This window comes from Acomys russatus, chromosome X (genome assembly GCF_903995435.1).
Source record: "Acomys russatus chromosome X, mAcoRus1.1, whole genome shotgun sequence".
NCBI classification, from domain to species: domain Eukaryota; kingdom Metazoa; phylum Chordata; class Mammalia; order Rodentia; family Muridae; genus Acomys; species Acomys russatus.
The window spans coordinates 62,228,053-62,252,803 of NC_067169.1; the positions used below are offsets into that span (position 1 = coordinate 62,228,053).

At 35.0% G+C, this 24,751-nt stretch overlaps 1 protein-coding gene across 1 annotated transcript in view; it reads right to left on the bottom strand.

The window, feature by feature from the left end:
* Chm (CHM Rab escort protein) overlaps positions 1–24,751 on the bottom strand; it is a 159,960-nt gene that overhangs the window by 22,721 nt on the left and 112,488 nt on the right. The window contains exons 9-12 of the mRNA XM_051142168.1: positions 19,140–19,217; positions 9,887–9,991; positions 9,440–9,503; positions 5,708–5,804 (exon numbers count right to left, since the gene is read on the bottom strand). Of these exons, the coding sequence (XP_050998125.1) occupies positions 5,708–5,804; positions 9,440–9,503; positions 9,887–9,991; positions 19,140–19,217 (344 nt within the window). The remainder of the gene's footprint in view (positions 1–5,707; positions 5,805–9,439; positions 9,504–9,886; positions 9,992–19,139; positions 19,218–24,751) is intronic.

The following is a 24,751-nucleotide window of genomic DNA, read 5'->3' on the forward strand; positions in this document are numbered from 1 at the left end:
GAGATAATTATGATGCAAGTTTTAGGAACATGTTTTATTGTATCCATGATTCGAAGTTTTAGGAGAAAAGAAGAAACCCTCAAAAAAGTTGAACCGTAGTTTGAAAAAGTCTGAAAAAGTCTGAATGAATAATATGTTCATCATCAGGGAGCAAATATGAGAAAAATAAATGAGGTGGAGCAGGTTTGGAAGCATAAAATAAAAACATGGTCTATTTGCCTTTTTTTTTTTTTTTTCTGTCTTGAAATACAAGAAGAAAAGGGATGAAGACATCAGGAACAGACACAAGGATGTCTTCTGTGATATTATCACACTAATTCTAATTTAGAAGACAAGTTCAGAAGGGAACAATTTGAAACTATATGTGACATTAATGACACTTAAATCAGGGAGCAACAGGAAAACATGCCATTAAAGACGTTTTAATGTCTGAATTACAAATTGTTCCTGAATGTCTGTGAACAGACTTAAAGTATAAGAAAAGGAAGAAAAGGCAGAAGCCAAATATTAATTAAGCAATAGTAAGTAAGTGATAAATATGCCAGGTTCTCTATCAATATCTTTCTTAGGTCTTGCTATATATTATATCAAACATTAACTCTAACTATTAACTTACAACATGTTCTGTATAGTGAATGAAGAAAAAGATTTAAAATGACCAAGAATATTTCTTTTTCTCTGGGACAAGGCAAAGGATAGGTAATGAATTTATCTCTTTCAGGCTAGAAACAAGAGAAAACAGCCAGTGCATTTGTCTTCATTCCTGGTATTATATTGATATAAAGTGATTAAGCTATAATAAAAACCAAAGATAGAATTTTATCAGGCAGAAACAAGTAAGGTAAGCAAGGCCTTCAGAAGCCAAATGATCTTGGCCAGTTTGCTTAAAATACTGTCATACATTACCAAAAGTGTCTGCATGACACTTCTTCCTTACACGCAAATTCTGGAGGCGTGTGCAGCTTGGTTTCTTTAAAAATCATTTAGGCTAATTCCTAGAGGATTGGATGTGCCTAGGGGGTAGGTCAATTGTTTAGCATATGCATTCCTAGCAACACACACACACACACACACACACACACACACACACACACACACACACACACACACACACACCACTTTAAATAAAACTTTAAACAGCAGAAACTTCTAGGGAAGAAGCAAGACAGTAAAATAAGAAACTGAACCAAAGTAAAATAACCAAATTGAGGTAATTATGTAGACCCTTGGACCAAGTTCATTCTATCATACCAGTGTTCTCATTACATTTCCTATGAAGTCATGTGAGAATTCCATCCCTGCAATTTCAGGTATATAAAATTAAAATAACTTGTTTAAATAGTTTTTTCAGCTTCATTACTTATGAAGACACAGTTCCCATTTGTTAAATCTAATGAATACACTACTCAGAAACTTTAGGTTAGAACTTCACTTAGAAAATGTCATTTTAAAAACAAGATTGATACATGATTACTACATTATAATGACATAATAAAGGTAATTAACAAGCCCATTATCACATGATGTTATTACTTTTCAATAAAAGTACTTAAAATCTATATTTATTTTAATTTTTAATGGGGCTAAGCATGAGCAATTATGTGCTTAAGTAATATATAGAGACGTAAGCTATAACCCTGTGCTTTTCACTTTGAGGAATAAAATTCCATCTATGGTCATGGAGAAATGCTCTGAGAAGCAGTATAGACTAATGATTAAAATGTAAGCCTTAAAGTGTTGTTTCAATTCTAGGATCAAATTCTACTTATCCTTCGTGTTACTCAAGAGCATTTTTTTTTTTTTTTTTTTTTTTTTGGTGTCTCAGTTATTTATCTAAAAATAAGAAAGTACACAATAAGCTGTATCATCTTAGAGTTTTAAGTTGGAAAAAAAAGTACAGTAGATCATAGTACAAGTGTATACTTGGTACTTAATATATATCATCTGATACTACTATATGGACTAAGTAGTAAATAATATGAAATTGTTAATCTAGAGGAAAATACAGGGCTCTTTCTAAGCAATGGTGCAGAAGCCTCACTGCATGAATGAGCCACTAAAAGAAATCTGAGTAACATCTGAGCTATAATATGAAGGATAAAGGATTTAAATAGTTGTCAAGGTCCCTCTAATCCTAAGGAATCATATAGACAATGGCATAAAGGAGCAAGACAAAATGACCAGAGCCATTAGATAAGGGACAAGGGGATAGGAAGGAATCTACCAAAGAGGAAAAGGTAGTGTTGTGGAGAGATCAAGGAGAAACTAGAACAGGAGGGTAAATGGAGAGGGGGATGGGAGAGCAGAGTAAAAGAAGGAATATGGGCAAGGACAACTTCCTAAAATAATGGAGGAGACAGTATCCCAACTAGATACTCCTGTAACCTCAAAATTACAGGAATGATTACATCCTACTAAATTGTTGTCCAAAGGGGTTCCACAAAGACCCCCACCAAACATCAAAGCTTATTGCCAAGGTTATTGTTTGTTCTCCAGAACCTGATGGCAAAGTTCTATTTCTGAGGATAACACCTATGTCATTGAACAGTAAGATGTTCAACTGGTGCCCTACTAGAAGTTGCACCCTAACTGATCAACATTCATGGTGCTAAAAGGTACTCTGTAATGTATTGGAGGAGAAAAGTAATCACCAATATCACCCATCTACAAACCCTGTGGCTTACATTAGAGACTTGACTGCAAGATATACTGGTGCTATAGTGACATAAATGTTGCGGGAGTGAGCAACCACTTTTTTTTCTAAATTAGATTTTAAGTCTACCCATGAGATGGAAACCACACTTGACATTGCTAAAGTGAACAAGAACCCTAGACTAGACTGGTCATGAGTCTAGGGGAAAACATACTCTATTATTTTGCTAAAGGAACATAGTAAGAAAATAATTTCTAATATATTGATATACTTATAGATTAATTTATTGCTCAATCCTTATCTGAGAAGATTCTTCTTAAAGTAGATGGGTGCTAATAGAGACCCACAACTGGAAAATGGACAGAAAATGAGACCCTTTGGAACTCAGTCCTAAATGGGACGTCTTCATCAAATCCGTTCCCTCAAGGCTAAGGAATCGGTAGTGAGAATTTTGCAATTTTGGTTTCTTTCAAAAATACAGAAATGCTATAGGACTATCTTTTCATTTTAATCTCAGGTGGGGAATATAGGGCTGTTTCACAGCAGCCAAGTATGATTTGCCTCAAGCTCTGCATGGGGTGTGGTTTTGCCAATTGCAGGTAGTTTTTGTGAGCATGTGACATTTGGCATTCTGGGAACTGTTCAGAGGATATATAAATGCTAGAGACCTGACAAATCACTGTCGTTGGCTGGTTGGTGGTTGAATGCTTTTAGTCAAATAGTTGTTGTGCACAACGAAATGGGAAGAAATCAGATATCCTGATAGTGAAGATCAAACTTGTACCAAGGAACTCAAGGCAGGAAGTAGTCTAATGACAACTCTGCCCTCCTTCCCCTCTATCCCTTTTTCCTCTCTTTTTTCCCCTTTCTCCTCTCTTATCTATTGTTAGGGGATTAATAAGGGTGGAGAAGGATAGAAGAGATAAAAGGATCCTACTAGGTGGAAATGCCAGATACAAGCTACCTGAATCTACGTGGAAGATGAGACAGAAAGATCACAACCCTCAGGGGTGATGGATGACTACTAGGAAATAATGTCTTCTAGACACAACAGGAATTATGCACATACAAACTCACAAAGACTGTGGCAGCACACATAGACCCACATATATTCAAGTCAGACAAAAATCCCAGCACTAAAAAGGAGAAGTCCACTCAAAGTCCCACCCCTAACCAAGAAGCTATTTGTAATTAATACCTTAATTACTCCAATAGAGTGTCACTGGGTTTATCAACCATACTTAAGAGTATGTTCCATAACCAGGAGTAGCTGGGAAGACCAAAAAGCAACTTCCCCCCATTTCGTTCGGTTTGTGATATTTTTTCTTAATGGTCATTTGTTTGATTGTTATGATTTATATTTTTTAAGAGGAAAGAGAGAATATGAAGTTGGTGGGGTAGAGAGGTGGGAGGAGCTGGGGAGGGGAAATACATGGTTCTTAAAAATTAAAAGAAGTAAAATATATAATATTTTTGCTATACTAGAATCCATAGTCTAATGTACTTTGAATATGTTGATAGCAAATGCCATTTAATATAAGCTTTGTTGTTGAGAGGCATTATGTTAAATGCATTATAAACATTCAGAAGCCCAGAAAGTGGAAGAGAATATCTGCCAGCCTTACATCTGACAGAGTATTAATAGCCAGGATATAAAGAACTCAGAAATCAGAGTTAAAGAAAAGTTTGAAAATGGCTTAGGATCTGGACAGTGTTCTCAAAAGAAGAAAAAAAATGAATGAGAAATATCTCAGAAAAATGTTCACTGCATTTCGGAAATTTAGCAATCAGGAAAATAGAAATCAAAACAACTTTGAGGTTTTGCCGTACCTTGGTCACAATGCAAAGATCAATGGAATAACGAAAAACAAATAACGAAGGGAATGTGGGAAAAATGAACACTTACTCACTGTTAGTGAGATTGCAAAGTGGCCCAGGCCCTGTGACAATCAGTATGGAGAATCCCACAAACATTATAAATATATCTATCACATGATCTAGGTATATCACTTCTTTATATATGTCCAAAGGACATGGCATCCTACTCAAGATAAACATGGTTAATAAAGTTCATTGCTTTTCTATTTAAAATATCTAGAAAAGGAAAAATTCCTAAATGTCCTTTAACTGACAATAAAAATGTGGTACATGTACACTATGGAATACTATTCAGCTGTAAATAAAAATGAAATCATGAACTCTCCAGGTAAATGGATGGAACTAGAAAAGATCATAATGAGTGAAGTAACCAAGACCCAGAAAGACAGATGTCACAGCTCTTTCTAATCTGTATTTACTGAGACATACCAAAAAAAAAATTGGTCAAATGTCATGACCATGTAAAACATTTATACATCACAGTGATCTAAAAATAAATATCCCAGATGGAAAACTGAACTATGTGTTGATATATATGTCACTGGTTTCCCAGATGGTGGCACTATTTTGCTATGTTGCTTTGTTCTGGATACTTGAACTCGCACCTAACTAGAGGGAGTGAAACACACAAGGGAAACCCATTTCTCCTAGGGTACTAGGTAAATGTTAAACACTGTAAAGATCACTATTAAGATTAATGTCAAATTAATTCCATACTGTTATCACTCTTGATGTTCATTTTTGGCAAATAAGCAAAGAAACTGTGTTCTAGATCACATAGCACACATGAGGCTATATGTTCAATTCCCAGTATGATAAAAATGGGATAGAGGTATATCTTTAAAGAGATACACATCCACATTCATTGTTTCTATTCACCATATTATTAGAATTCCTGGCTAGAACAATCAGATGAGACACAACAATAAAAGGTATCCACATTGGAAAAAGCTGGAGTTAGTCAATGTTTACAGATTACAAGGTTTTCTACATAGAACCTTGCCAACATTAAATAATACACTGTACAATGTACATATGTATCAGAAATGTCTATTATCTAATATGTATTTTCCATTATATATCAGTAAAAACTTTAATAACTAATTAAAAGTTTGAAAAGGAGGAGAGAGAGAGGGGGGCAGAGGGAGGGAGAGAGAGAACAAGTACTGTGCTTACATGTGCCTTTCATGCATGTCATTGTTGAAGAGCATAACTCAATGACTCGAATAGCAAAACTTCCTGGTTCTTCCGCTGGCACTGTCAAAATGGAGACCTGAAAACCAGGACAAGTAACAGAAGTAACTGTTAGCTTTCTTTTATTCTTTTATCTGTATAGAGCTCACTTCCAACTTCACAAATATCCTTTGATATTTGAAAATATTTGGCTTATAATGATTTCACTTGGGAATAAAATATAAAACATGCCATACATGTCTCAATATCCAATTTCTTCATTATTCATTATGTTTATGTGATTCTGACCAACCATGAATAATTCCAAATTTTAATACTGATTTCATCTGTACTACTCATCACATACTATTCACAAAGGAATACAATTATAATATTACTGTTACTTATGTTATATGGCTCATATATTAAATGCTTTATATGACCATCTGACCAATATTTCTCTCTAGAGCGAAGGCTTCAGTGTTATTCCTCAATTGAAACCTTAATGAGAGCAATATATCCTCTTAAAGGAAATGTTAGTGAAAGAGAAAGCCTCATTTTCACGTTTCCCTAGTTGTGCTGTGCTTATGTTTTGGCTAGGAAGGCCATACTCATACCCTAAAGAGGAAGCGACTACAAAACATTTTTTAAAAAGAAATTGTTTTTATAGCAATGACTCTCCTATTTGCCATCTAGTTTTGGTCTTAAGATAGATAGCTGAAAAACGGGTCTCCATGTTCCTCTTAACTCCATCTGCTGCTATTAAGGACCGAAAATGTACTTTAGCATCAAAGAAAGAGAAAGCACCAAGACACTGAACACTGTGAAATAATGAAATGACTAGGACTAAAAATATGACCATAATTGAAAATGTTCCTTTAATTACTCTACCAACATAGAAGAATTTCTTTTGGCTCCTGTAATTATCATGATTTATTACTGAGATACATTCAGTATTGTTCTCCTGGAGCACCTCCCTCACCTGAACACTGAGCCTTGACTGTCTCAAGTGTCACAGAGAAAACATTAAGGGAGAATCTCCTTACCCCTCTAATATCACCTTGAAGTCTGTCTGCACTGTCTACCTGGTTTTCTCTGTTCTCTAAAGCTTCTTAGTTTTACCTGCAGTTCACAATGAAGCCATAAAGAGAAGTGGGAAGAGAGACAGGAAGAGAGAGGAAGGGAGGAAGGGGCTGGAGGAAATAAAGGACTGTAACTTTGTCAGCTATGCAGAGGATAGATCTGAAGAAGGGAGACCAGCTAGAAGGTAGAGATAATATACATGGAAACAGCCAGAATAACCATGAGGTAGTGAAGAACTAAGATACATTTTATGAATAAATGAATAGGACCCAAAGGTTAAGGAGATGTCAGAGAAAAGGAAGTTTGGATGGCTAGAAAAATATCATCCTTGTTCTCAGTGTCAGTTAACACTAGTTGACAAGTAGTAGGAGAACAGAGGATGGTGGCTTCAGCTTTAAGACGGTCTCTTGACAGAGACCCAACACAAGTTTGGCATATGACTCTGCACCTCTGGGCCTTCAGGAAGTAGTCTCCAGAATTTCTGTGGAGTTGATACTGTGGGAATACATGAAGCCATTTGTTGTGTGTGCTGAGAGAAGGATGAAGAAGTTGGATAAAGGGAGAATTTTGATATTAAAGGATGGGATAAAAGAAAGAGTTTCAGAAAGGCAGAGAAGAAACAGTCAGGGTTATGAGGAGGGCACAGGGCATGGAAAAGAAAGGAGTTCAAGACAAGGAGAAAACATATTGTCAAAACCATCAGAAAAGTTCTTGTTGAAAACAAAAAATGTCTCCTGACCCTCAATATCATGGTTTTTCATATATTCAGTAAGATAAATTGTAGTAGAAGTGTAGGGCAGAAGTCAGATTGTGGTTTAGAAATGACTAAGCATTCAGGAGCTGGAGGCAGCAACAATTTAATAGAAAATACTATTAAAACAAAGGGAGAGGCTAAGTATCCAGCAAAGATAGAGTCAAAGTTAAGAGATCTGATTGGTTTTTGTTTGTTTGATTGTTTCTTATTGTTAAAACTCAGTGAATGTGTCTGTATGTGTGTATGCAAGAAGTCAGTTTTATGTATGTGTGCTCACATGAGCATTCACACATGTATCGAAGGCACCTATGAAGGAGGTTACCTATGGACAAGGGAGAGACAGACTCCCCAGTCATTCTTGAAATGGTATATTATATTGTGAGTGGTGGGTTGAAATTCAAGTTCCTTTGTGCATGGTGGGTATCTACTTTACCAAAAGAAACAAGAAAATGATCAGAGGGGGTTAGAACGTGAAGACCGGTAATAGCTAGTCACCAAGGTGAATGAACAAGTGATCAAAAGCCAGGGGAAGAATTTGTAATGTGATCAAGATTCACCTGAATGATGCTGATACTACCAAGACTTTGTGGGAAGGCCAATCTGTTTGGTTATGCAGTTTTGTCAAGTGGCCATAAGTGCTACAGATACAATAACGAAGCAGACATGGGAAAGAGAATTTCCTCTGTGGTTGCATTGGGAGGCCCTGGCAACATGGGAACTGAAGATGTTAGAAGGAGTACCTACCATTGTATCTATGGCAAAGGAAAGGAAGAGAGTAGAGGAGAGATGATAAAATCAGAAGATACCGAAGGACATCTACGAATAAACAGAATGGGAATTAAGATTGAAAGAGATGGGAGGACTTGAGCAGATTCATGATCCTGTAAATTTATAATCTTTAGTCTTGACTAGACCATTGAGACTGTTCAAGAAAATGTACAAAGAACAGGCCACTTCATGAAGTGATGATTATATGTCTGTCTTTGAGGTTTGACTTGCTTGTAAGCCGCATACTTGGGAGAAGACTTTACTTGTAATTTAAAGAATAGAATTCACCAACTCCCAAACTTACATATAGTCCCAAATCCATCCTCTTATTTCACCACATGCTACATTTCTAGGGGCAATGCTTTGCTGGGATCCTTTTTGACTTCTGTGTGGATTTCAAATTACTTTCTCTTTTTGCCTGAGTATCTCAACTCCTTTGCTGACTCCATTCAAACAGCTAAGATACATAGCAACTTTTTAAAAGACAGCTCTCCTCACTTCCATATCCCGCTTCAGGGACTGGTTCGTATCTTTTATACTTCACAACTTAGTTTCTTCAAAGAATTGCCTCTGTTTGCTCTTTTCACAGTTCTGTCTCCCTCTCACCCTCATATGTATTAACAAAGTCTATGGTTTAATGGGTGATCCAGACATACCAACCAAAAAATGGTAGAACAATATGATGAGTGAAACATTAAGTGCTCTATCATCTCCTTAAACTATATGCCACTAATACTTGTCACACTGAACTGCACTTCCTATTTGTCTGCATCTGTGTCCCTAGGCTATGTGGTATTTGAAGGGAGACATGCTATCATAGTTATCAATATCTCCTAGGAGCAGAAGCCAGAGTTGAGTAAAAGGCACTTGCTCGCCAAGTAATTAAATGAAAGCTTAGTTTTAGAGATTTAATATACAGCATAGGGGCTATAGTTACTAATACTATATTATAAAATATTATATTATAAACTTAAAATCTGCTAAGACTGAACCTTCACTGTTCTTGCCATAAAAATATTATGTAAAGATAGACATTACTTAGTTTGAGTGCATTAATAAGTTCACCATTTACATGTATTTCTTAACATACACAGCTTTAACTCTAAAAAAAATTTAGAGGACTGAATCACCTGTTGATCTGAATCCGTTTTTAGTACAGATCCATCTGTAATCAGGACTGCCCTGGATATTTGCCTGCAATGCACAAAAGAGGAAAGCAGTGATTCAGATTCCACGGATAAGTTTCATTTATTGTTATGTAAGCAGCAGAAGGCATGTCTCAAAGATTTAAGTGAGGATAAAAGTGTCAAAACCCAGTCAAGTTCTGCTTTTATCTTCTCTTGGCTCAAGAAAGAAGGATGCATGACCTATAGACAAACTCCAGCTGATGCAAAGGAGAAGAAAATCTGCTAGCCCCCTCCCCCTCAAAAGAACCAAGTAGGGAAGAATGTAAGAAACAGAGCATACCTTTGGTTTGTTATACCTCTACATGCTACTTGAAAGACAGAATTGTAAGAATGCTCAATATAACCACATGGCCAGAATTTTTCCCTTCCTTCGAGTACAGGGCACCTTACCTGTATGGCACACGGGAACATGTGTTCTCAGAAAGGTAACTGTCTTCAATAACGAAATGTTTAGAAATTATTCTTTGACCAAACTGATCTATCATTGCTTTACATCTAAAAGAAGATAAGCATAGAAGAAAAGATCATGTTAATAATGAACTAATTGAGAAAATGAAATAATGAACTGCTGATTTTGAATTTAAAGCCTTGTAAAGATTAAAAAATTGCCAACTACTCAACATTTTAGGACATAGGACTAGAGATATATTCTGATTCTTATTCTGACAGCTTTACACTGTAAACACATGTAAACTGCTACTTAAATATTTATTTTGATTGTTATTACTCCTAAGTGTAAAAGACCTGCAAAGCATCATTGCCTAATTCTAAGCTTTACTTGCATTTAGGAACATAAATGCTGTTCCTTTGTTCAGAAAAATCAGCTTTCTTTTTTTCCCAGCCTTAATAGTTCTAAGAGGAAAAGGAAAGCTGATTAAATATCATGTTGTATCATTCACAGCCTGTAAAAGCCACTAAAGGCTTTTTATTTTTCTGTTAAGTGTTGCTTTCTCTTTTGTTCAAGAATAGCTATCTGGTCACACATTTGATAATGTTTTAAACAGAAAAGAGAATAGAGCTTCTTTAATATCTGTTTCCACTTTACTTCAAAGGATAATCATGGAAAGATTTCTTTCAAGTGCTGTTTCCAAATAAGGAAAACACTTATGCACGGACATTATCAGGTCTCTGTCATCTGATATGTGTTGGGACAATGAATCATATAGAACCCTCCATTGACCTTCTTTCAATGTGTCTAGATAAAAGGATGAAAATTAGAATCCATCTCCTTGCAGTGCCACAAGTTATAAATGTACTTTATAGGGCTCATTATCCAAACTAATGGACTAAGGGTGACATCCTTGAAACAGACTTACCAACACTGACAAAGCCTCTATGCAATATTTCAGGAACTATATGCAAATGACTGTATGTTTGCTATATCTTTTTATTATGGAAATATCAATTTGCTTTTGTCATAGCTTTTTTTGGTATCAGAATTATTTTATTAGAAACACACTTATATGCTGGTCCTCAAAAAAAAAAAAATGTAAGCAACTGATCTCACACTTATGACATATCTAAAATATTCTGCTATAAATTCAAGTATCCTCAATTACTCTAAACACACCAAATAAGGGATTTATAACAGATAGAATTAAAAATAAAGTGATTAGCACCCAAGAGCATTAAAAAAAAGGAACTGAATTTGTATTTTGCTAATATTATTGAATAAACAGTATGCCAAAATTAATGGCAGGTTAGACTATTATGTTTAGTGATGTTATGTACACACTTCTAAACGATTAAGCATTTTAAATATAAAAATCTGCTCTATTCATACTTAAATGACTTTCTTATCTTGCCTGCACTTCAACTCTCCTGCCTTTTTCTTAAACTACTGCTAATGCTATCTATAAAATACTTCATTAAATTGGCATAAAGGACTTATACCAAATACTATCCAAGATAACTTTTAAAAAGTTTAAAGATAAGTTTTTTCTTAATCCCCTGTTTTGAAGCACTCATAAACACTTTGAAAATAAAAGTACTTGGAGAAATGGAGAAGAGACACCTGCTGCATTGCATGACATATTGATTCTATTTGTCCTGTAATCACTGGCAAGAATTTCTTACTTTTAACTAGGAACTTACAGAAATTGAAGAGGGTAGGCAAATAAAAGGGAGAATAGAGTCCTATGTATGTTGACAGGACATGGGGTATACACAATTGTCTTTGTTCAAACTCAACTAATGGGTACTTAAGGATGGGACACAGTTATATTGATAGATATAAAGACAATGGAAAACACTGAACTGTAGATCATAAGGTTCATATCAAATTGCTTAGGGTGAGTTGTACAGTTATCTGCATTTCCTGTGGAAGGCATAAATAAATCAATAGCTAGCTCAAGGGGTGAATATCTGTGAAGATGTGTGAATAAGCAAGTATACTGCAATGTTCATTGTAGAAACTGAGCAGAAGACATGACAGGTGTTCACTTTAAACTCATTGTTGGCAAAGGTTTGAAACTTTTCATTGTAAAAGGTTGGAAAAAAACTGAGAAGAGAGTTTTTCACATAAATCTTTAATCTCAGTGCCTTTTCAAAGGGCTCCCAATACCAACCAACCAAACAAACAACCTAGAACTACACCTAGCCCTCAAGTCAAGTTTATGAAGTCTTTCTTTCCTGCTTTGCTGGCTTCCAAAGACTAGTAGAGATCTCTTGGTGACTGGCAGACACTGGTTTCAGTTGTTAACAGTATTAGAAAGAGTTAATGTAGATAATGCAGAGTAAATGTGGTAAATATGCACACAAGCTAAACTATGCAGGAATAAGATGCTAATAAATGTGTCTGTTTATGCAGAAGCTTCAGATGAGACTGATTTCCAAGGGAGGAGGAGGAGGAGCAGGAGAGGGAAACAAATCAGAATCACACCTGGGGGACTTTTCAAATACTAAGTACCCCTGGAGATTCTGATAAGCTTCCAAGTCCCAAGAAAGAATCATAGCAAAGCCTCTGCTACTGCTGCATCTTTATGTTGTGCTAAAGTGAGAAAAGTAAAGAGCTAGAGAGAGACAGAGAGCACGAGAGAGAGAGAGAGAGAGAGAGAGAGAGAGAGAGAGAGAGAGAGAGAGAGAGAGAGAGAGAGAGAGAGAGAGAGATCACATCTGTACAGAGTGAGGCAAAAGTTACATATGACCAGTCTCAGTCAGTCTGGTAGATGGTAACAACTTGACTCACCTGTTAGTCTCATTCTTACTGTGAAGTACTGATGCAGTAGGCCTAAGCAAAGCTCTGCAAACCAAGGCATGTTAAACAAATGGTAAGATTTGTTTTCCCTCAGATACTTGACTTATTGCCATATATTCAGCCTAATTGGGAGAACAATGAAGAACAGATATTGATTTGGGAGCTACTCTTAATCTGTGTTATAAAGATTAATATAAAAATTAGATGACATTCACTTAATCGAAAACAACAAAATTAAACAGTGCTGCCAGACACAATAAAATACCCTCCTGCCTACCACTCCCAGACAAACCTGAGGAAGCCATTAAAGATTAACAGCATTTCGGACTTAGCAGAGGACCTTGCTGAGCCTCATAAATAGTAAATTGAGAAGGAACATAATAGGAGTTCCTAGTTACAGGGACACAATGAACAAGCTGATCATAAGAGTCACTGAAGCTAGACAGAACATTCCTTGGGCAAGGCTTTCTAAATCAACAAAGCACAGCACTTATTCAGCTCTTGATTCACTGATGTGAGAGCATACATAGCAAAATGACAATAAAGGAGGGAAAAAAAAAAACTCAGCAAGTTTAAAATGAAACATCTGGAACTCAGTGAAGAAGAGAAAATAAGTGTTAACAGGTATGCAATCCCTTTGATCTTCAGAATTAAAACCCAGGTAATTACAAAGTATGGAAATTAGAAATGAAATAATAAAAAAAAAATATTAATTAAGGAAATGATAAGATAATCACTCCAGGAAACAAAGCAGGTCTTCCTATTGAACACATCTTCTGAGTTTTCACCAAAAAAAGTTTCAAAGTGCTCACAATAATATTTCCAGGGTGAGCATGTACTATAATTGTTTCAACCCGTTCACAGGCTTTAGTGTTTAGTTGTTGCTCTGACCTTTTCACCAGATGTGTATCTATCTTTTAAACTGGGTGCTAATTTGTTCTTTTTTGATAGTCTACTTAATCTTTTAACAATAACTAATTGGCAAATAAAAATTACACTGAAGAGGTACAATGTAAAATTTGACATATGTAGACACTGTGTAATGAATAACAGAATCAAATTAACATATCTAATCACCACCCATAGTTACTATTGGAGAGCAAAGATGCTTAAAGTCTGTTCTTATCAAATTCCAAGTATACAATGAAGTTACTATTATCTACTTCCTTTTTAAACCTAGCATGATACATTGCAACCAGACTTTATCACAGCTCTACATATGTTTTCCTACCTTATAATTTCTCTATCACATAAGCTATAACCAGCCATTATAATTCCCACCCAAATCTCTCTTCATATCTAATCTGCTACTATTCTAGATTCCATCTTAAAATATTTTTTGTAATTAGCCTCATCTCTCCCACACCACTGACACTGACTTAGACTCTGGTTGCATTTAATAAGGCAGTGTACTGCAAGAAGCTGATCCCTCATTTAATCAACATAAAAAATATGGCAAGTACCTGTGCCAAGCGCTGTGAGAATGCAGACACACGCAATTTAAAAATAATAGTATCACTCAGAGATAAAAGGTGAGGAAAAGCCATTGCAGAGGAATAAGGGAGATTTCTAATTGAGGTCTGAATGAATTGGCAGAGTATTGGGGAATGTAGTTTGGTGAAAGTGACACATGCATTGTTTGTATAGGATCAAACAGTGAAGCAAATAGCTTTCTGTCATTAAGGTGAGAAACAAAAAGGGAAAAAGAAATGAGTGTCAGGCAGTGGCCTGATGTCTTCTATAAGGCTTCGGAGTTTATTTGGAGATGATAAAAAGCCATGAAAGCTCTTTACTTTCCTCTTCATAGAGGAAAGTCAGATCTGTGAACCTAATGACTCTCAATACATCTGGTTAATTTCACTGTTTTATAATGTCTTCCAGTGGACTTGCATCCTACACGGTATGCTTTGTCAGTCACTCCACTTTTTATAACACTAGGCACAGAGTGGTTAAACCTCTTGGTTAATTTCATACAGACTGGTAATGACAATGTCAAAATTCAAATGCAGTCTATGTGACATTGAAGGCTTCACTGTTCTCTTTAATCCTAATACACACAGAAGAGGGTCTATACTTTACTTTTATCATAGCATATTACATGATAACAACTAGCATGGGAGTTGGTTGTGGGAAAGCATCTGGAATGTAATTGTTACTATTTTACAAAAGAACTTCAAGCAGAACTTCAGTAATGGTACGAATAACAGATCTTACATTCGGCCTAACAAACTATTAACATCCAAATATTCAGGAAAGGTATAGTTAGTTCACTGACAACAGAAAAAAGTAGTATTTCTAAAAAATCCTAACAAGAAATCTAGTAAGTAAAAAAAGCTGGAGTAAACAGAAGATGAAATGAAGTAACTAACACACAAGGACTACTTCTTAGTTCAGAGCTGTCATACCTAAATGTTAAATAGTGTACTGCTAAACAGCCAACTTTAATGTCTCTGAATTTTACCTAGTCAAGAAAACTACAAAGTAAAAGAAAGTTGATTAACAAGAGCTTTCAGTGTTTACAAAAACAGCAATCAGAAGGTGGAATGTTAGAATTTGGGGGCAGGGATGAAAGATTGAGAGATGTCTTAATAACATAATGTAGATAATTTAGGTAATATACATCACAGACAAAGCAAATAAAGCAAAAAAGGGGAAATCAAGCTCCAGGCAAAAATAGTGATTGATACAGTTGGTCATATATTCCATATATTTTATCATGTGCCTCCTCTCTCAAAGCTTATTTCATACTTTAATGTTTAAACAGGACATCAAACTTAATGCTGTGGTCACTTATGTTTCTGTCAGCTTTATTAAATAGAAGGTGAAAATCAAAGCACACACAGAAAAAGCTAAAATCACTCTAAGCTTCATTCATTAATGTAATGAGAGGGTTATTGGGGATAAAGAGTAATAGAGACGTGCCTTGGTTCAGAAGACATTATATTAAGATCTTGCCCTTCCTACAGAAAATTTATCAAATACTTGTACAAGGGACCTGACTTAGAGGTCTAATCTAGTGTCTGAGATTAAGGACTCTGACCCGAAGCATGAACAAGTTGTAATTTCATTAAATGGGAGAAGAAATGTCAAATATTCTACCTAGTAAGAAAGGCAAACTAAAAGTATACCAATGCAAATCTTTGTAGGTTGCTTGTTTAAGATTACAATTACAATAGACAATTTTCTACATCATCCTAGAACCTTAAAAAGAAACAAATATCAGATATACTCAACTACAAGGTCAGGATTTTTAACAAAAATTTTCCTGCACTTTTAGGTATTTACAATGTATCTCCTATTACTGGCATTTCTCTAAAATAGATCTTAAATGAGAGCAGTGTTTGGGAAAGATACATTAGCCTAAAAACAACTTGAATTAAAATTTGCTTTTGATATTTACACAATCTTGGCATTTGTTATCACAGGTATATATTTTCAACTTTAAAATATTGCATGCTTCCCCCGCCCCCATTTTACATGTTTCTTTATGAAGAATGTTAAGGATCATTTAAGCAAATCATATGGTGAGGGGGGACAGTAAATAACAGGAATCACATCACTCCATGTAAAGCTTGAAAACTATACTATTATTATGGGATAAATTGTTAAAGCTTGGAATAAATGTTGTAGTAAGAGAATCACATGCCATATCCAAAAAAGTTGCATTTAAAAAATCATGATAGATACGAAAATGGTGTTCATTGGAAAACTGGGGTTTAATCAATATAACACAGGTACTGTGTGCTATTTGTTTATGAAAATAAACACAAATAAATTGCTCAATTTGTTTCTAACAACTCATTACTCAATCAAGTGACAACTGGCCCACATTTACGCATATGAAATATCTTAAGATAATTTATTTCTATATGCTAAGGAAGAGTGAGTTAAATACTTTTGAATATAATTAAACATAATCTAAGCATTTGGTCAAATGTAAAAGAAGACTCAATGATTATTGCTGAGTCCTAAACTATCTTACAATTAAAAGAAATGGCCAAAAAAGAACTTGCTATCATGCAAGTACTAATACTGTTCAAAAGCCCCTCTCATTACAGGGTTATCAAACATTTACATGTCATAGGTATCACTAATAACTACGGTGCTTCAGGACTTGTATAATGATACAAAAAACTTTAAACTGCCTACTACCTACAATTCATACTGCCTGTCTATCTGGAAAGTTCATCTAGACAAAGCCTTACAATAATTTAAGGTCTAGGATTCCCAAGCTCATCAGGAAACACAGTACTATTGCATAAACCTTTTTTTTTTTTTAAGTTTTTTATTAATTTATTCTTGTTACATCTCAATGGTTATCCCATCCCTTGTATCCTCCCATTCTTCCCTCCCTCCCATTTTCCCCTTATTCCCCTCCCCTATGACTGTGAAAGAGGGGGACTTCCTCCCCCTGTATATGCTCATAGGGTATGAAGTCTCTTCTTGGTAGCCTGCTGTCCTTCCTCTGAGTGCCACCAGGTCTCCCTTTCCAGGGGACATGGTCAAATATGAGGCACCAGAGTACGTGTGAAAGTCATACCCCACTCTCCCCAGGGGTCCCGCTCAAACTATTGCATAAACCTTTAAGTTCACTTTATAGAGATCATTGTTTCTCAGTGTCTTCTAAGAGCGAACTATATAGATTCCTCTAGGGTGTTGCTTAGAACTATAGTTTTCCATTGAAAAGTGGTGACAAACATTTGTCATCCTGGGGTACACTGTGAGAACCTATCTCAAAATACCAAACAAACCAACCCAACAAAACACTAAATTCCTGGAAGTATCTAAAAGAGTATTTACTCAATTCCCTTGGTCACTTTACAGAATTACCAGTCTGGAGGTTCTTTGGGTTTCTAAGACCTTTAGTTTTCACCTTTCTGCTCGAACTAGAATGTGTATTAAGTACATAAAAGTAGAACCATTGTTTGGAATATTTCATAAAAATGTCAGATGTAAGGTAGCCTTTATTTCAACAAGTGCTATTACTGTACTAGCATACCTATTTTAAGAAAGAAAGAAAGAAGAAAGAAAGAAAGAAAGAAAGAAAGAAAGAAAGAAAGAAAGAAAAACCACCAACAAGAAATATGAGCCATGAAAATTCTTCATGTCACTGAGCCCAACATGTGGTACTGGAATGGTGCCCAAGGAGGATAAAAATGACCTAAGCAAATAAACACCTTACAAGCAATTCATTATCTGCTTTTCTGTCACAGGAAAGCATTTTTGTTTCAGAATCACTGTATAAGGAAAACAAGCTGGGAGGCATAAAGACAACCACTCTTTCATGAACTTATATAGAGCTCTTCATGTGAAAAATATGAATATTGTGAGCTTTTAGGGGTAGTCCTTTGTATATTATCATTTCTTTCTCTATTCAATTGGTAAAGATACTTTATATGAATTTTAAATCACATGTCAATTTTCCCTCACAGAGCTGCAAATTTACTTTTCTCTAGCACTAAACCTTAGAGAAATTAACTATTAGTAACACTGTAACTCACTTATGAGAAATTAGTAGCCAATTTATTCCATTTAGACTATACAAAATTACTGTACATAGAAACAAGCCATTTAAGATTCTAGTTACAAATATTATGGAACTTCATTATTTTAACAACACTATTTTTAATATAGCCATGAAATAGTCATCTATGAAATATAGGTCAACAGGTACTTGAGAACATCTAAAACAGAAAAGAAACATCTGTTTTCAGAGGTCCTAAAACTTCAGCTAGTTATGCTATTTCTTTTTCAAGGTAATACTAAGAAATTGTACAGTGGTGATTTACCTGAATTTAATTCAGACAAGAATATATATTAATAAATAATAATAAATCTTAGAAAAATAATTACAATGCTAACCATATGTAAATAGATGATGCTTAGCTATTGTAAGAAAGTGGACAAATTCATACTTTAATACTCAAACAGCTTGTAGCCTGATTCTGTTGTAAAAGAATTTATTCTCAGATAACAGGGCAGCATAGTTTATGACAACAATCTACCTAAAAACTCATTAAAGTCTTTTCTCTTGAAGTGACATGCATTATCAGCAGAGATTAATCTGATGAGTCTTTAGGTGAGCTCCATTTTTAAAAACGCAATAACAGAGGGCTTTGTTGTCATCTGATGAAAATCAATTAGAGGAGGTAAGGCCACAAGGAAAACTAACATCACTCATCACCTACCCCTGGCAGCTGAAATGATTTGTCTTCCAAGCTTGAATGATCAGGAGCTACAGTCATATTGCAGGGAAATTAATTTAGTTTCTATATTCTGAACTCACTTTCCTTGTTCTGGAAGACCTAAACACAAATTACTTTTAATCAAGGTTGATATGTTATTAATACCAAGGAGGATATCTTAAGAATCACTTTTTAAAAAGCAACTTCTATATTTTTCACCCATGTGTGGTGTATAAATCTAGGAAGGTTGTAGCATCCTTACTTTCTGGATTCTTTGTCCACTACAAGGCACTGTACAGAATGACGAAGACAATAGATTCCACCGAACACAGCACACATTCTGGAAAGAGAATAGAAAAATGAGAATTTGATTAACCGGGTTTAAAACTAAAGTAACAATATTTAGTGATCTTAGGTATTGTAATAGGAATTAGAAAAAGGAAATTTTCTAATATATAATTTCCATTATCCATATTAAAATTTCTCAGATGTAACATAAGCAATTTCTTTATGAAACAAAGGAACCACAATTAGTGGTATCTAATTGTATTGATATCTAAAATTGTGAACAAGTCAAAAATGTCCCTAAGTAAGAGTTAAATGTGTCTCTAAAATCAGCTCCTGCATTTCTAAGGTGCATAAGCCACAGATAATCCTCCAGAGGTGTTGAATGAGTCACTCAACAAAATAAGAGTAGAGAGGGTTGAAGAAGGATGGAACAAGGAAGACTGGGAGACTTTAAAAGATATCAGGTACCACAGAGGTAAGCAAAACCTCTAAGAGACAAGACTGAAAACCTGGAACATGGCAGAGTTAATACACTAGAAGCTATAAGGAGTTTTCTTGTTCAGTCAGCTAAGTACTAGCAATTTAACACCCATTAAGGGAGAAGAACACTTAAGATCTGAACAGGACAGGAAGCAGCAAAGGAAACCATCTTTAATGACATCTGATTATTTAAGGGACTATACCTCAGTAAAATGACATAGGAAAGAAACAAACTCACTACTGGGGGCAGGGGGATAAACAGAATGCTGATTGTCTAGTGCTCAGGGTAGACTAAGCTTATACCTCTGTACTTAGATTCATGATTCCATCCTCGAAAAAACATTGAACATTTGAAATTATACCATGAAATGATCCAAAATACCCATTACTGAGGAAAAATCAAGAAAAGTGGCTTAAATGATAACCCTAGACTTTAGCTTCTTTCATACTTTTGAGTCCCACAATGAGGATTTTAAAACCTAAGATTACACAGTACTTACCTTGAGTGAGAATGAACAGACACAATTTAAACAGTAGGGATCAACCCGTAAAAACATTACTCAGATAGAATTCTTACATAGAGGTTATAGGTCTGCTTAAAATGGATTAATGAAAAATGTGGAAAAGACAATAGAATATCAGAAAGATGACTATGGTAGACTGAATATTTACATCAGCAGATTCTATACCCTAATCACAGAGATATATAGATATCTTACACTGCATGTCATGAAGGACTTTCTAAGTACATTACATTAAAGTTCCTGCTATCAGATACCCTGATGAGCACAACACAATTACAAGGATCTTCAAAAGAAGAAACCGGAAGGTTAAAGTCAGATATAAAGATGTGCAGATGAGTGCAGAGGTCAGAGTGATGCCTTTTATGGAAGGTGGACACATGCCAAAGAATGCAGGTGGCTTTTTTACACTAGAAAAGGAGAGGAACAGAGCCTTCCCTTGTGCCCTAAGAAGGAATGCAGTCCTGCAGGTTCCTTTCAGACTGCTGACCTAAAGGAATGTAAGATGATAAATTTCTGTTGTTTTATCCTGCTGAGTGGGTTAGAGCAGAAATAGAGAATTAACAGAAAGGTATATGAATACATTAGAAATGATCATGGAAGAAGTAGCACTATTTACTAGAATAAAGAGTGGGCCATGACAAAAAGATTTGGGGATGACATATTATATTTATCAGAATAATCATCTCTGATTCACACTGAATTCCAAATCAATTCCAGGAAGTGTGTAGGCCTAAGTATGAAAAGCAAAAATGAGAAAAGAAAATCAAAAGATATGAAGTCAAGAAAGAAATTCTTCAGTAAAACATAAAACTCATCATAAAATTGAGAAAATACAGAACTTTAAACATTTAAACATGTAGACAAGAAAGTTTTAAAAAACAGGCAGTCCATAGATATGAAGAGATTTACTGACACATTAGTAGTTATAAAGTCTTTCAGTTTGGATAACAATTTACTATCGTAAAGCTCAAGATGCATCCCTTTGCAGACCAGCAAATCCTATTCTTACTTAGATATTTTAGGTAATCCTAGCTATATGTATTGAAAAAGATGGATGCACCTTTTTCTTTCTTCCTGCATACATTTTAGGTATAGTGGTTAACGAAGAATTTTGACTGTCTGGGTTCATATGCCAACGATGTCACAAACTAGCTGTGTGACCATAGAAACAGGAAAATCAGCTCCACCGTATCTAATTTTCCAACCCAATCCTCTCATACCACTTATTCACATAGGCTTCTTTTGAGGAATAAAATAATGTTTGCAAATAAGTTATAAAGTATATGCTATACAGAAGCATATACCATATATTCATTTCTAAATACTGTTTTTATGTACCAATATAAAGTCAAAATCTAGAGGAGAATTCACAAACAAATGGACATTTGATGTACAATATTTTTAGTTTAATCAAAGAAGATCTAAGATCTAGCCATTGTCCCCAGCTTCTGGGAGGTACTCTCTATGCCCTCTAAATGTCATGTTTGAAAGGAGTGGGTTTTGTTTGGTTGGTTGGTTTTTGTTGTTGTTGTTGTTTGCCTACAGACAATGGTTCAACAAACAGCCTTAAGAAGTCAATTTAGAGTCAGGGGAGGATGGACCAGACAGTCTTAGGATGAGGGTGCCCAGAACAACACTTTAATTTGGAGTGAGAGCTTCGAGTCATTTGATAAATAACTAAACTCCAAAGGGGTAGGCACTGACCTCAGTTCCAAGGTAAGTTATGCCCAAGTGTTGAGGCATCAATAAACAAAAGTTGAATATTGATGCACAAGAACTTTCTTGGTTGATCATACATACTGGTCCATACACCTACATTTGGAGAGGCTTATTTTTTCAGTCAGAAAACATGCAGAAATTATAATTTGGAATTCCCTAGTGCTCTGTCCTATAAATCTTTAATAGTTTAGTTCTATAACCATTCCCTCTAAAAAACTAAGCTATTATACACAATTTTAATGAGTCCTTTAAACTATCTATAATACTTGAGGTCAACTTTGCAAAACTAACAATTCTGCATTTGGTGTTAGAAATGGAATCATTTGTGTTGACTATACCCTATAAATATGCTTACAGCTGTCAAAATTCTCAGATCATGCTACAGAATAACATAAATAATATGAATGCATGAAATTTAATCTCATCTATTAATCAGTGGTATTTTAAAAATGTAAAAGCTGAGTGACAATAGAAATTTAGGAAAGAATACTTCCTGAGTGGCATCATTTATGTATAAAAATCACAACTTATTATTCAAAATCTCACTATACATCAAAAGAATAGACAAACATGTAAGGCACAAAACTTTGAGGAAACTACAAATAATACATTGGAGTAGCAATTCCTCTACAAATGGAGAGAATGAAATTAACACTGAAGTGAATAATTTGCCTTTTTTTTTTTTTCCACTTCTTTACTGTTCTTGCAGAGGTTTGGTTCTCAGCACCCACATCAAGAGGCTCACAACCATTTATAACTCCAACATCAAGGGGATGACACCCTCTTCTGGCCTCATCTACATGTACATGCTGCACATAAACACACACACACACAAACAACATCGATAAATACAAGTAAATATTTTTAAAGTAATTAAGTATGACCAAATTTTGAGATTTGGCAAATCTGAGGACAACAATGTCTTTTGTATTTTAATCTGTATTGAGGAAGTATTTCATAATCTTTGTAGAGTGAAATGAAGACTAAAAATGGTAGAAATAAATGACAATCACTTTAAATAGGGCTTAATACTTTCCCTGTCTTTTCAAATTGAATCCTTCCAGATGCACATAAGGCTAGTTATGGTAGATTAGAGGTTAAGTAATAATTTCCTCAGGTGTACAATATTGGTGCACAAGAAAACGTGTGTGTGTGTGTGTCTGTGTGTGTAAGTTTTAAATTGAGAAAATTTGAATAATAATGCAGTTAAGGACAGAACAGAGGCGCTAAGCAAAATTTCACAAAAAAGGGTAAGAATCTGTACACTATAAACTTTATGTAGGACAGAAATGAAAACCTTTTTTCCTGTTAGTCTTACTCATCAATAGAATTTCAAATTGTACAGTAGTATGTGCTAGTATATCTGATGTTAAGGAATTACAATTTAACAGATTCTAATGAGACTTAGAAAAATAATCTTTCTAGTGAACTGTTTAGCTGTATTTGCCACCAGTATTCAGCCTTCTGTTTTTGGCAAGTACTGATACACAGGAAATTATGACCAAGCTCTTCACTATTTCCTGCTGATACTGACAGAATTCACACTATTGGCCTACTTACCATAAATAAGGTGAATTAGTTTCAAAGCCCATGGCAGGTGTGGTGGTGCACACCTTTAATCCTAGCACTCAAGGAGGCAGAGGCAGGTGGATCACTATTAGTTCGAGGCCTGCCTGGTCTATAAAGGGAGTCCAGGACAGCCAAAGCTATACAGGGAACCCAAATGCTGTCTGGAAAAACAAAACAAAACAAAACAAAAAATTCAAAGCTGAAAGTGAATTTGTTTGGGGGATAATTTTATGTTGTGAGCATGGTTGCACCAATGTTTCTAAAAGTCCTCAGAAGTAGCTAGGGATGAACACAGACGAGGGAGGCTGTGTTTTCATGTTTGCTTCCCCCAACCCACTGCGTGCTCAAAGCCATAGAGAAAAGTTAATGTTGCATCAATTTTGCAAATGCTATTTTTAACTGTTTTCTTAGATTTGAAAAAAAAAAATTTGACTCAATTCACAGTTGTATAAGATTAAAATATTATAAAACATTGTCAGAGAATGTTACCATGTTTATTAAAGATTGCTAAATGCATTTAACTGTACTGTAACTTTCATAAAGACCACTTTTATTATGTTTCTTTTTGAAACATACAGGTTTTGCATTTTATCTAGTATCCCTCTGAAAATGAATCTTTATAAAATTTGGACTACAAGAGGCCTCCATAATTCATCAAAATTACCTGGTTTTCAACATGCTATTATCTATCAACTGTTGCTCTATATACATGTACAGAATGTTAAGGACTGGATAATGTGAATGGCATGGAGTATTAAAGCGGAAGAAGTTTAATGACTACACACAGTCATAATCATGCAACCAAATTTTAAATAAGAACATAAATATTTAGTGGTCTTTCAAAGAATAAGAACATCTCTTATAAATATTTGAGACTGTAAATATATACAGTTACTCGTCATTTTTCACAGTTTCTCTTTGGGCTTGTCAGATAGAATGGGAGACACATACATTTTATAAGGTTGGTATTTGTTCTCTCTCACACTTCTATTTTCCTTATTCATTTTAGGCTCCTATTAAAAAAAAAACTCAGTGTTTTGTATCAGGCAAAATAAGGACATTTATCAAGTTCTTTTTGTCCTACTCTTAAGATTCATTTCTGTATTTCACCTTCAAATTTGTTTGCTTGATTGTTGGAAAACATAAGATGGCCATGACTACCAGAGGAAACTAATTTCAAGTGGGTAAGAAGTTCAACAGTGGGTTCTTGACAGGTAAATTCAAAACTTAAATAGCAACCATGCTCATGTCTAGTAGGGACACATGAAGAAATAACTATTTGCTACATGCAGGT